General features: G+C 52.5%; 3 protein-coding genes across 4 annotated transcripts in view; 1 reads left to right on the top strand and 2 right to left on the bottom strand.

The window, feature by feature from the left end:
* The window catches only part of LOC115561042 (protein jagged-1b), a gene marked incomplete in the record, with an annotated part of 20113 nt that extends 16755 nt beyond the window's left edge, over window positions 1–3358 (bottom strand). The window contains 1 exon segment of the mRNA XM_030380828.1: window positions 2451–3358. Coding sequence (XP_030236688.1) covers window positions 2451–2594 — 144 coding nt within the window.
* Window positions 3359–5915: 2557 nt separating this feature from the next.
* On the bottom strand, window positions 5916–9190 carry snrpa (small nuclear ribonucleoprotein polypeptide A). The gene is made up of 7 exons (XM_030380228.1): window positions 9101–9190; window positions 8776–8857; window positions 8518–8690; window positions 7885–8061; window positions 7063–7239; window positions 6836–6924; window positions 5916–6471 (listed from the first exon to the last, which is right to left on the bottom strand). Exons 2-7 carry the CDS (start codon window positions 8846–8848, stop codon window positions 6312–6314), a joined length of 849 nt encoding a protein of 282 aa, XP_030236088.1. The 5' UTR covers window positions 8849–8857; window positions 9101–9190; the 3' UTR covers window positions 5916–6311.
* A 42-nt stretch (window positions 9191–9232) lies between these two features.
* Window positions 9233–12846, top strand: actmap (actin maturation protease). Of its 2 annotated transcripts, XM_030380203.1 has the most exons (7): window positions 9233–9453; window positions 9561–9780; window positions 9867–9935; window positions 10038–10162; window positions 10555–10684; window positions 11373–11443; window positions 11781–12846. In XM_030380203.1, exons 2-7 carry the CDS (start codon window positions 9599–9601, stop codon window positions 12101–12103), a joined length of 900 nt encoding a protein of 299 aa, XP_030236063.1. In that variant the 5' UTR covers window positions 9233–9453; window positions 9561–9598; the 3' UTR covers window positions 12104–12846. The 2 variants fall into 2 exon arrangements, with proteins under 2 accessions (XP_030236063.1, XP_030236062.1); XM_030380202.1 differs by having other exon boundaries at window positions 9238–9780.
* Window positions 12847–12849: the final 3 nt, after the last annotated feature.

A 12849-nucleotide genomic window follows, 5' to 3' on the forward strand; every position in this document is an offset into this window, starting at 1 on the left:
AGTGAGAGACTCAGAGTGAGAGACTCAGAGAGACAGAGACTCAGAGAGAGAGACTCAGGGAGAGAGACTCAGTGAGAGACTCAGAGAGGGAGAGACTCAAGGAGTGAGAGACTCAGAGAGTGAGACTCAGAGAGAGAGACTCAGAGAGAGAGACTCAGAGAGAGAGACTCAGAGTGAGGGACTCAGAGTGAGAGACTGAGAGTGTGGGACTCAGAGTGAGGGACTCAGAGAGAGAGAGACTCAGAGTGTGGGACTCAGAGAGTGAGACTCAGAGAGAGAGACTCAGAGTGAGGGACTCAGAGTGAGGGACTCAGAGAGTGAGAGACTCAGAGAGAGAGACTCAGAGTGAGGGACTCAGAGTGAGGGACTCAGAGAGAGAGAGACTCAGAGTGTGGGACTCAGAGCGTGAGACTCAGAGAGAGAGACTCAGAGTGAGGGACTCAGAGTGAGGGAGTCAGAGAGTGAGAGACTCAGAGAGAGAGACTGAGAGTGTGGGACTCAGAGAGTGAGAGACTCAGAGAGAGAGACTCAGAGTGAGGGACTCAGAGTGAGGGACTCAGAGAGAGAGAGACTCAGAGTGTGGGACTCAGAGAGTGAGACTCAAAGAGAGAGACTCAGAGTGAGGGACTCAGAGTGTGGGACTCAGAGAGTGAGACTCAGAGAGAGAGACTCAGAGTGAGGGACTCAAAGTGAGGGACTCAGAGAGTGAGAGACTCAGAGTGAGAGACTCAGAGTGAGGGACTGCTGAATTGTTTTGGTGGGTTCACCAGAACAGAAAAGTGCATTCTTTCACCCACTCTTTCCTCTCACTCCTTTCTCTCCCCACTCCTCTCCCACCTCACTCCTCTACCATCTCACTCCTCTCCCATCTCACTCCTCTCCCATCTCACTCCTCCCCCATCTCACACCTCTCCCACCTCACTCCTCTCTCTAAACAACAGTGAGGACTCCACTTCTTCCCACTGCAGTGCGGGCAGGAGCGGGCGGGGGTTACAGCCGAGGGGTGAGGCATAACGGGGGAGAGAGAGAGAGAGAGAGAGAGAGAGAGAGAGAGAGAGAGAGAGAGAGGGGGGAGAGAGAGAGAGAGAGAGAGAGAGAGAGAGGGGGAGAGAGAGAGAGAGAGAGAGAGAGGGGGGAGAGAGAGAGAGAGAGAGAGGGGGAGAGAGCGAGAGCGAGAGCGAGAGCGAGAGAGAGAGAGAGACATGTGCAGCTCTATCTCAGCATTCACACGCCCCAGAGTCACTCTGCATGGCCCTGCTGGCTCCGCACACACACCCAATTTGAACATGCTGTGTTTACTGTAGAGGAAAAACATAGCCCCCTCCTCCCACACACACACACACACACACACACACTTGCATGGATGCATGCATGCATACCGACCACACACACACACACACACACACACACACACACACACACACACACACACACACACACACACACACACACACACACACACACACACACACACACACACACACACACACACACACACACACACGCATTCATACCCACTGCACAGGCGGGCACGCACACATTCAGACACTAGGACACACACAACCACACCCCCCCCCCCCCCCACACACACACACACACACACATACATACCAACCCGCTGCACACACAAAGACACCCACTCACACATACTATCTCAAGCCCCATTGACAATCGGAAATTACATTTTTCCACAAATTATGATTCAGATAAACATCTGACATCATCCAATGTCTCGTGTTGAGGCTTCCTTCGCCCTGGCTAACATCTGATGCAATCAAAATCAATCGATGGAGATAAAATATTGAAAGGAAAACGTTATTGTTGAGGCAAAAGGAACATGGCACCTCTGATTCTTAGCACCTACACCTTGTCAAATCCTAAGGGAAGCTTCCACAAATGTCTTGAAGCCAGCGAACAATCGGAGTCATGCGTAAAGCTTTCCGCTGAAGTCTGACGCGGAGAGATTACATTGGAAACAAACACACATTCACCCGTAAGCGTGTTTTGTTATGGCGACGCAGCCATTGGAAATGCAAATATCCTCCTACTGGTCTGCTCACCAACAATAGACGATCTGCACGCTGGTTCAGAGAAAGCGCATTAATCTGCCATCATCTACAACTAGCTTACTGACCATCAATGACAGAATACTGACCCATTTGCAATGCTATAACTAACAGTACTAGCTTAACTAGTTTAAAACTATTTATTTATTTTACGAAATCCGGCCGCGGAGCTCCTAGCGGCAAAGCCGGGGAGCCGAGCAACAGGTGGCCGTGCGCCGTGGTGCTAGACCCCGGCGGGGACACAGCATACACGGTGCGGTGGAGGCACCGTTTGGGCACCGGAGGGATGGTTTCACACCACGATTAAGTGTTCAGTTGTTTGAAAAAGTAGATATCTCTGCCGCGTAAAGAGATGCCCAGAATAGCCGCTAATCGGTGGCTTACCTGCGGTTGCACCGAGAGGGCGCAGAGGAACAGGACGGTGCGCCGGAGCTGCGCCTCTCCGGGGGCGCTGCTGCCGCGGTCCAGCTGGCCTCTCCTCCCCTGTGGACCGGACCGAGTGGGACCATGCGCTCTTTCTCTCTCCATCTCCGCGTCTCTACTTCGGGACTGAAGGCGGGCGCATTGAGTCGCACCTTTTAGTCCACTCTCATAAATGCGCAACTCTACGCGCGGAGCCGGTTCAACGTGTCCGGTGAACGAAAACCATCCCCGTCCTTATCTACTCGGGTTAGTCTTCCCCAGCGAAGGCCCCCCTGGCCGCCGGTGCCTCTCCTCCTCCCCGCGTGGGGCTGGGTCCAGGGTGGCTCTCCACGGGCGGTAGTCGCACAAACACACGCGCTGAACGCACTCCCCTCGTGCGGTGTTCCTCCTCCTGCGTTAAGAGGCTTTAGACGTCCAGCCTGCTCGACTTGAACTCTCGATCCCAATTAGCCTTTCGCTCCGCGGTGCCACCAGGTGCGTGTGTGTGTGTGTGTGTGTGTGTGTGTGTGTGTGTGTGTGTGTGTGTGTGTGTGTGTGTGTGTGTGTGTGTGTGTGTGTGTGTGTGTGTGTGTGTGTGTGTGTGTGTGTGTGTGTGCGTGTGTTCCCGTCCTCTCGCCTGATCCGTGTGCCACAACAGCTCCACTAGACTATGTTCCCGGGAGCCCTACCGTCGGATAGTCCGGTGTGTGGAGGATGTGTGTGAGAGGAACCTCCAGCCCGCTGCTCTCTCCCCTCCGCGATGAATGCATCTCCCTCTCGTCTCCTCCTCGGAGCGGCTCTTCATTGGTCAGAGTGATCCGTGTCCCCCCGCGGCGGAGGCTTCAGTGTGGGAAACATCCTCTCACTGGCGGAGAAGGAGCGGGTGGAGGGTGTGTCCCGAGACTGGAGGAGGGTGTGTCCCGAGGCGGGGAATATCCGTCCTCTCGCTCCCATGCGCGCGTTTGGTGCGCGCTCCTGTCGGTTTGGTTTCAAATGAACACGAGTGTTTGCGCCCTGGGGTTTTCGCTTTGATTATGAGTCGTCCTGACACTTAATGTCTTTTAATGCTACAAATCTAACTTATGTCTAAACGTGAGATCGTGCGTGTTCATGCGTGTGCGTGCGTGTGCGTGTGTGTTGAGTTGTCAGTCTTCAAACGTGTTACCGGAAGTTTGGCGAGCCAGAATCACCAGAATTTCTGCTGATTTAAAGCATTGGGCATTGGGCTTTTGGCATATTTGACCAATTAAGACTCTAATTGCCCTTTTTAAGGAAGCTAATTCCGAAGACAATGAAGGTATGGTACAATGAATAACGCTTTGACCAGTGGAAGTGGAGGAACAATCCTAGAGCTGAATGCGTGGTTTCACTCCACGCAGAACGTCAGAGAGTAGGATGAAAGCGTAGTGGGACGCCTCGTTTAGCATATTGGCGGCTTTCCCTGCATACTTTCCACCCGTCCGCTCCATGGCTCCTGTGTTGGACTGGAAACCACAGACAATGAAGCATGTTCTTCATGGCATGAATCAAATGGATTCATGCAAACGTTCTTCCGCTGTTCGTTTCTCCTTCCCCGTACCCTTACTCCGCCGCCGTGTTGCTTAAGAGCTCCCTGGCAACCGGTGCTGGTACCCCAGCCTGACCCGGGTCCGGACAGACGGCTCTCACAGCCGCTGCTGATCTGCATACAGCAGCCGTGACCCGCCGGAGGCCAGCTGGCCTCCAGCCTCCACAGAGACCACTAGAGGAGGTCTGACTGACCCCAGAGACCACTAGAGGAGGTCTAACTCCAGAGAACACTAGAGGAGGTCTGACTCCAGAGACCACTAGAGGAGGTCTGACTCCAGAGACCACTAGAGGAGGTCTGACTCCAGAGACCACTAGAGGAGGTCTGACTCCAGAGACCACTAGAGGAGGTCTGACCCCAGAGACCACTAGAGGAGGTCTAACTCCAGAGAACACTAGAGGATGTCTGACTCCAGAGACCACTAGAGGAGGTCTGACTCCAGAGACCACTAGAGGAGGTCTGACTCCAGAGAGGAGGTCTGACTCCAGAGACCACTAGAGGAGGTCTGACCCCAGAGAGGAGGTCTGACTCCAGAGACCACTAGAGGAGGTCTGACTCCAGAGACCACTAGAGGAGATCTGACCCCAGAGAGGAGGTCTGACCCCAGAGACCACTAGAGGAGGTCTGACTCCAGAGACCACTAGAGGAGGTCTGACCCCAGAGACCACTAGAGGAGGTCTGACCCCAGAGACCACTAGAGGAGGTCTGACTCCAGAGACCACTAGAGGAGGTCTGACCCCAGAGACCACTAGAGGAGGTCTGACTCCAGAGACCACTAGAGGAGGCCTGACTCCAGAGACCACTAAAGGAGGTCTGACCCCAGAGACCACTAGAGGAGGTCTGACTGACCCCAGAGACCACTAGAGGAGGTCTGACTGACCCCAGAGACCACTAGAGGAGGTCTAACTCCAGAGAACACTAGAGGAGGTCTGACTCCAGAGACCACTAGAGGAGGTCTAACTCCAGAGACCACTAGAGGAGGTCTGGCTCGGGTGCAGCACGCACAACTTTCTGGGGTTTCCCCGATATCTTGTTTGTGTAGCAGCCTAGCAACCGCTGAAATAAACAATGCAATCGCTTCCTCCTGCATCAACCCCTGCTCGTGAACACCCCTTTACTGGGTGGGTACAAATTATCAAAGCCATGCAAAACCATAACCAAGGTGAAAGTGGTATGTTGACACACACACACACACACACACCTGCTGGCTGAGGGCAGAGCTTCCACTGTTCCATCGCATTAAAAGAACTCAGGACCTTAACGGCCTTATCCATAACTAAGTCAAGTGTCTTTCTGTGCAGGTCTAAATTGTGTATTTGAATTTTCCTCATGTCGACAGCATGTGTTCAAAAAGGTACCACATTTCCATAGGGACAAACAGGATTCAAAGTCGATCAAGTTATGAAAGACATTTGCATGATCAACATCAGAAGCCTGCATGATCTTTGGAGGCACGTGGAGACTTGAACAGTTTTGCCACAAGTCAAACAAATGTTTGAGCACGATATTGACGTGCTGCTTTAAATATGTTTAGGAACGGTAGAATAAGGCACCAAGACGTGAAGGCTGTTTAGGGAAATCAGAATCAGTATAGTATGGATGCATCTTAGTGTCCATTTGGATGTTGGGAAAAGCACAGGACAGAATTCAAATGCATTACCCTATTAAATAAGAACTAATTAATAATAGGTTTCGGTAGCAGCCGCTTTCTTCTGTAGTGAACCCATTTACAATCCATTATTATAGATCCAGAATCCATATATCCATCCAATCCATATACTATCAAGTATTTCGTACTGAATGTGGTCAATTTAGTCTTTAGCGCCATCTGCTGGAGAAGAGAGAACTTTTTTTAAACAAAATCACAAAAGACACGTCGATCTCAGATAAAAGGTTTTTATTTAAAAACAAAAGCTCCAGGTTCAATGTCCGGTAAACCAGACTCTGGGTGCAATGCCTCATGACAAACAAGTTAAAAAGGAATGAGCACAAAGTTGCCTGAACGCTACGTATAAAAGAAAAGAAAATAATTTGGGCGTTTGTTAATTGTAAAAACGGACTCTCATGTTTTACCGTCTGATGAGCCGATGCCAACGTAATCACACACGGTGCGAACACGTCTGCAGCGATTTCATGGCAACTTGATGCAATCAATACTTACGCTGAACAGCCAAGACTTGTGGAAGAGTTATTTGGGGTCTAACCCAACGCTGAGTTACAGGGCGAGGTTCGACCCCCCAGTGGGGTCCCGGCCCAGTGTCTGTGTGCGGGGCGGACTACTTCTTGGCGAAGGAGATCTTCATGGCGTTGGTCTGCGTGATCTTGAAGCCCTGCAGGGCGTCTCTGGCGGCCCCCGCCTGCACGTCGTTATCAAACTCCACGAAGGCGATGTCGTGGCGCCCAGGGACCAAACGCACCTCCTTGAAGCCCGGGAACCTGGGGGAGGGAGGGGGGGAGGGGTTAGCGACCGCCAGGGGGGGACCGAGTACTGATCGGCCGATGTATCGATTCCCCGGCCGATATTATCGTCCGATATTTGCGTTTTTTTTACGCGTATCGGCATCTGAGGATTTTTTTTTCCCTCCCGCCCCGATTTACAGACAGTTCAATAAATGATCGTTCTTTAAATTGAGACAGGTAACATTTGTTATCATTGTGTGATTTTTATGACGTCAATTGAGGGAGCAAAAGCAGTATCAGCGCCAAATATCGGCCCAAGAAAAATCGGGATCGAAGATCCCCAAAACATCCATGTTGGTCGATCCATAGAGCATGGGGGGGGGGAGGGGGGGGTACTGACTGGTTGAAGAGCATGGACAGCATGAGCTCGTTGGTCTCCTCCGGCAGGTTGGTGAGGAACAGGATGTGGTTGGGAGGGTTCTCCGCGATCTGGAACCAAGAGGAGCATTAAGTTACATACTGCCGCACACACACACACACACACACACACACACACACACGCGTATGGGACCCTCTAATTGGAACACGTGCATCATGCTCATGTACTATAATGTAGCGTGACATTACCTGCTGCGGCATCTGACCAGGCATCTGTCCGGGCATCATCTGGCCCGGGGGCATGGACCCAGGGGGCATCTGGCCAGGGGCCATCCCAGGCGGAGGCATCATCCCTGGGGGAGGCATATAGGGTGGCTGGCCGGGCATGGCCATCATGCGTGGTGCCTGGCTCATGGGAGGCATCCCCTACAGGAGGAGGCACAGCGCGGTGTAAGAGACTCACCATGAAGAACGTTCACCGTCTGGCCACCAGTCAGACAGGAGCCACGTATACAGGGAGGGAGGCCAGTATGCTGAACGAGGCGTCCCACACTGCGCTGTCACCTACTCTGACGTTCTGCACGTGTGAAACAACGACCATACCCTACAAATTGTTCCTCCACTGCCATTGGTCAAAGCACTTCCAACAGTTTTACCAGTAAGCTTAAGAATCCGCTTTCTTTCTTTTTTTTTAAAGGTATCCAGAAGGATCTCGGATCAGTTCAAATCTTGGAAATGGGTTTTTCAAAGCAAAAGAGGGATTCCGAACTAAGAACAGATCGTGTAATCCGATCTTACATTTGATCCGGTTCAAACTTGCCCTTTTCAAAACTTTGAACTTGGTTTGGGATCTATTTGATCCAAACAGGATAATCCTGATCACATCGGAAGGGTGGACAAAGTCCTGAAATTCGGTATTTGGATCACAGTGGTCCAATCCAACGATCCTTTAAAAACTGGCATAATAGTAAAACCGATCAGGTGATCCTGGAGAACAAAACATGGGACACCAAAGCAATTTGATCCAATTTTTTTTTTTTTTTTTTAAACTGGGCCAGTAGGTCTACTCACCGGCATGGCACCGGCTCCCCCGGGGCCCAGGGCCACGGCGGCCCCCGGCACGCCCTTCTTGCCCCCGGGGCCCTCTGCCCCCTTGACCTTTCTCTTCTCCTTCTTGCGGTCCCGCTCCACGAAGGTCCCCTTCATCTTGGCGATGATGTCAGAGTCTAGTTTGGCGTACTGGATTCGCTGTAGGGGGCGGCAATCGTAACAGCGTGAGCAGCCACAGATATAACCACGGGGCTCAGAATCATGGACCAATCCCATTTATACCCCTTACCTCTCTCCCTTGTTTTGAAGGGTAAGGGGTAAGGGGTAGGAATGGGATTGGCCCTTAGACACATTTTGTAAAGGCGCACTGGTAAATGCTCTAAATGGTAAATCGACTGAATTTATAAAGTGCTTTTCTAACCAGTGGCCGCTCAAAGCGCTTTACAGTATTGCCTCACATTCACCCGTTCATGCACACATTCACACACCGACGGCGGAGTCAACCATGCATAGCGCAGTCAGGGTGAGTAGTGTCTTGCTAAGGGACACCTCGACACTCTGCGAGGAGCCAGGGATCGAACTAGCAACCTTCTGGTTACCAGCCTACCCGCTGTACCTCCTGAGCCACATTCCACAAGCTAGTATTGGACGCACCATGGGTTTGTCGTAGAAGGGGAATCCCTGCATCGACCGCAGCGCGTTGGAGGCGCTGTTGACCTCCTTGAAGATCACAAAGGCCTGCCCCTTCATCTTCAGGTTTATTGCCACCAGAATGTCCAGGATCTGCCCGAACTGCGAGAAGATGGCGTACAGGGACTTCTTCAACTCTGTAAGAAAGAGAACATCCTTAGCTTTAACCTTTAGTGAAAAGTTCAGTCTACCGCCACCCTGATGGTCGAGACTGGACCGTACCATCTTTCTTGATCTTCTCGTTCAGGTTGTTGATGTAGATAGTATGGTTGAGTCGCACGTCCGGGGCCGCCATCCTGTCCTCCTAAATAAGATGTTTCAAACAGACAAGATACACCTCAGAACCGGTTCATCACAGAGCGGTTTGGTGGAGCTGGGTCAGCGTGTTAGCATCTGAGCTACCACCAGGCTATTAGTTAGCCTCGCTTCTCCTTCTATTTGCTACCTATTGTTAATGGTATTCTGTTAAAACACGTCGAACATGTGCGGAGGAATCCTAAGAAAACTTATTTGACAACTTAGCTTCAAATTAAAACAGAATACTTACGTTTTTGAAACTAACCGCGTCAACAAAAACCCACAGAGGCTACGATGAATGAAACGACACACTTCACCTCAAATCTCACTCTGAACTCTCGCGTAAATACATATACAACGAGACTTTGATTGGTACGTTCCAAGTCCCGTTTCGAGTTCCCATTGGTCGAGCAGGATGCTGCTAAATATGGTTATAACTACAGCGCCGGTTTGTTTCGTACAGTAAAGAAGAGTGAACTAATGTACTTATTTTGTATAATGACGTTGACAGGGAGTTAGGTCGCCATTGGGACATGATGTGACAGACTGACTGGAATAAAGCTGAATATCCATGCGGATTTAACACTTATAAACTCCTGGTTGGTAAGTTTTAGCCATTTAAGCTAATCACACACCCTCCATGGCTAAACAAGTCAATGCAGTTATTGGCTCAGGCTCATCTGAATAGTAGAGCAACATGTACACTTTAGTCACTTCAGAGGAGCCCCAGGAATCACTAAACACTTCGATGGAAGTGCCCATGCCACCACCTCCACCACCACCACCTCCACCACCACCACCCCCACCCCCAGCTCCCAAAGAACCACAGCCCACCCAGAAGAAGCTGTACCAGGCCATAGCAGAAGGCAGACGGCCAGTGGAGGGCGACCACGCCGAAGCCCGCCTGCTTCTCACCCAGAGGGAGAGCAGGTCGGAAGGGGGTGGATCTCCAACAAATTAACGGTTCACGGTCCAACGTATAGAGATGCTAACATCGTTGTGCTTCCCTGGTCCAGTTTTAGGAAAGATCTCCAGTGGATCTTATTCAACAAATACGTGCCGTCGCTCATCCAGGATGGCCCACAGTAAGTGAACGATGTCCCAGTGATGAGCTGTTGACCACAGCGGTCTCTCTCTGTGTCGGTGGTTCTCCGCGGTGCGATGCTAACCTTCTCCCTGGTCCTAAGGTGCGGTCTGGTGGCCTTGTGGATGGCGGCCCACCTGCGTCAGCCCGCGCGCCCGGTCGCTATGGAGATCATCGTCGAGACGGCGCTGAAAAGGGGGTACACCGCCCAGGGGGAAATGTTCTCAGGTAAGTGTCCAGTCCCGCCCCCAAATGTATATGAGGCTGGCGATTACATTCACATTCAGGACATTCAGCAGACGCTTTTATCCAAAGCGACTGACAATAAGTACATTTGTCAGAAGAAAGAGAAACAACAAGATATCTCTGTCGGTACAGCAAGGATGTTCTTAGAACCAAGTGGGTTAACCCTTTCCCTGTATTCAACAGAGATAACTAGGATAAGACGCTGCAAAATGCTTAGTGCCAGGACGTACAACATACAATAAGTGCGTACATTAAGTGCCAGGACGTACAACAGACAACAAGTGTGTACATTAAGTGCCAGCTGAATGTATGTGAAGGTGCTGATGTCACGGGGGCTGACCCTTGACCTCTTGACCTCTCGACCTCATCCCCAGCCCGGGACATGGCCCTGCTGGCGGGGGAGGTGTGTGGCTGTCGGGCCGACCTCCTGACGGGAGGGATGGGCGGGGCCAACGCCGCGGCCATCGTGGCTCACCTGCGCGCTGGGAAGCCGGTCCTCATCCCGTATCCTTCGTACACAAACACAACAACATCACAGGAAACACAACATTCACACCAACAAACACACCAACAAACACAACAACATTCACAACAACAAACACAACACAAAACACAACAAACACAACAACATTCACAACAACAAACACAACAACAAACACAACAACTAACACAACAAACACACCAACAAACACACCAACAAACACACCAACAAACACAACAACGAGTGAGCGTTCCTGAAGGAATGAACGTGTGGACGGATGGTGTGTAGAGGCTAGGGCGAACGAATCCAAAAAGGATCCCGGTTCGATCCCACCATGCCCGCACACTACCCGTATTAGCTCCTCCCCGTTCGCTCCGTAACGACCAGAATCTGAATTCCCTGTCGGACACTTTGGATTTGACTGAGGTGTTCAGGAAGTTTTAAAAAGAGGGTTGTTCATCCAAAGGTAATCCGCAGGGGCTAGACTTAGTGTTGAATATAAGAGAAAGGAGGGTCTGCTCACTGTTTAAATGCTCCAGAAGTGGATCCATCAACAGGCAACGTTGCGATCGCTGGGGATCTTCACCAGGCATTGAGAACACTGTCAGACGGCTGTGTTCAGGGGGGGACCTGGTGGTAGCCATGTTGTTTCCCTCTGATGTATGTCAGCTGGGTCGGTGGAAGGGGACTCCTTGACCTTGTGCACTACAGATACGATGAGGACTTCAACCACGAGCCGTGCCAACGCGGTGGACAAAGAGCGCACTGGGCAGTGGCCTCCGGTAGGTGAACACAGAGGGGACAGGCGGTCTCTCAGCGGGGCTGACCCTCGTGTTGTCCTGGAGGCTCTAAGCCGTTTAGACCGAGAGCCCAATCCAAGCAGACCTTATTCCAGAAAGGTTCACATCGCATCTTATATCTTACAAAGTTTAGGTACACCTTTGTGACTAAATATAAGGCCTGGGAAGCCCTTTGAGACCGCACCTGTGATTAAGAGCCATACAAGTAAAATGTAATTGTTATGACTGATAATGGTTGCCGGTAGTTACAGTATGTTTAGCTATTGGTTTAAATGCGAGGTTCGCCATCACTGTAGCCAACACCAGCCCCCTCCCCCAGGCGTTCTCCTGGGGGTCGACAGCGTGTGCAGAGACCACGCCCAACCGGACCCCTCCCTGCCCTGGCTTCACCTGGCCGGCGGCCCCGGGGCCCCCCACCCCCCCACGGGGGCCCGAGAGGTCTACATCCTGGCCAAGCAGGGCAAGAGCCTGCGCTACCAGCTGTGGCGTCTGGAGACGGTGTCGGAGAGCAACGGCCAGCTGAGGGAGATGGACCCCAAGAGGAGCGGGGACGGGGCGCGCTACGTGGTCCCCGAGGGCGGGGTGGGGGCCGGGCTGGCAGGCCAGGTGGTGCTGCTCCACCCAGGGACCCTGACGCCGTGAGCAGGCGCCCCCCCACCCCCCCGGGGACGCGTGCGGACCGGACGGCCGGTGGGCCGATGCGGCCGGGTGGGATTCTGGCGGGACGCGTCCGGCGTAGCGCGGTCGAATCACTGAGGTCACTGGTCCAGTGGCTTATGGGCCCAGACCAGTGACCTCACTGGGGTTACTGGTACAGGGGCTTGTGGGCCCAGACCAGTGACCTCACTGGGGTTACTGGTGCAGGGGCTCGTGGGCCCAGACCAGGGACCTCACTGGGGTTACTGGTACAGGGGCTCGTGGGCCCAGACCAGTGACCTCACTGGGGTTACTGGTGCAGGGGCTCGTGGGCCCAGACCAGGGACCTCACTGGGGTTACTGGTACAGGGGCTCGTGGGCCCAGACCAGGGACCTCACTGGGGTTACTGGTGCAGGGGCTCGTGGGCCCAGACCAGGGACCTCACTGGGGTTACTGGTACAGGGGCTCGTGGGCCCAGACCAGGGACCTCACTGGGGTTACTGGTGCAGGGGCTCGTGGGCCCAGACCAGGGACCTCACTGGGGTTACTGGTACAGGGGCTCGTGGGCGCAGACCCAACAGGGTCTCCCCGTTCCTGGGCTCTGAGGTTAAATGACGACGGTTCTAATCCCTGCCAATTTGTTTGCTCTGAAAAACGGTCAAGAGATGTTATTTTCTTTAACTCTTGCAGGGGTATGAATGCAATACTGTGATTATATCGGGAGAATAAATGGTTGATACCAAAACGATTG

This window comes from Gadus morhua, chromosome 16 (assembly GCF_902167405.1).
Source record: "Gadus morhua chromosome 16, gadMor3.0, whole genome shotgun sequence".
NCBI classification, from domain to species: Eukaryota; Metazoa; Chordata; class Actinopteri; order Gadiformes; family Gadidae; genus Gadus; species Gadus morhua.

Bases quoted from the DNA above. Each gene is read 5' to 3' on its own strand.
- snrpa (XM_030380228.1), bottom strand. From the start codon at position 8,848: ATGGCGGCCCCGGACGTGCGACTCAACCATACTATCTACATCAACAAC. The intron at 6,925-7,062 runs GTAATGTCACGC...TCTTGGTTCCAG, and splicing joins CTGGTCAGATGCCGCAGCAG to ATCGCGGAGAACCCTCCCAA. The intron at 6,472-6,835 runs GTCAGTACCCCC...TCCCTCCCCCAG, and splicing joins CTGTCCATGCTCTTCAACCA to GTTCCCGGGCTTCAAGGAGG.
- actmap (XM_030380202.1), top strand. From the start codon at position 9,548: ATGTACACTTTAGTCACTTCAGAGGAGCCCCAGGAATCACTAAACACT. The intron at 9,781-9,866 runs GTCGGAAGGGGG...TCCCTGGTCCAG, and splicing joins CTCACCCAGAGGGAGAGCAG to TTTTAGGAAAGATCTCCAGT. The intron at 9,936-10,037 runs GTAAGTGAACGA...CCTGGTCCTAAG, and splicing joins CTCATCCAGGATGGCCCACA to GTGCGGTCTGGTGGCCTTGT.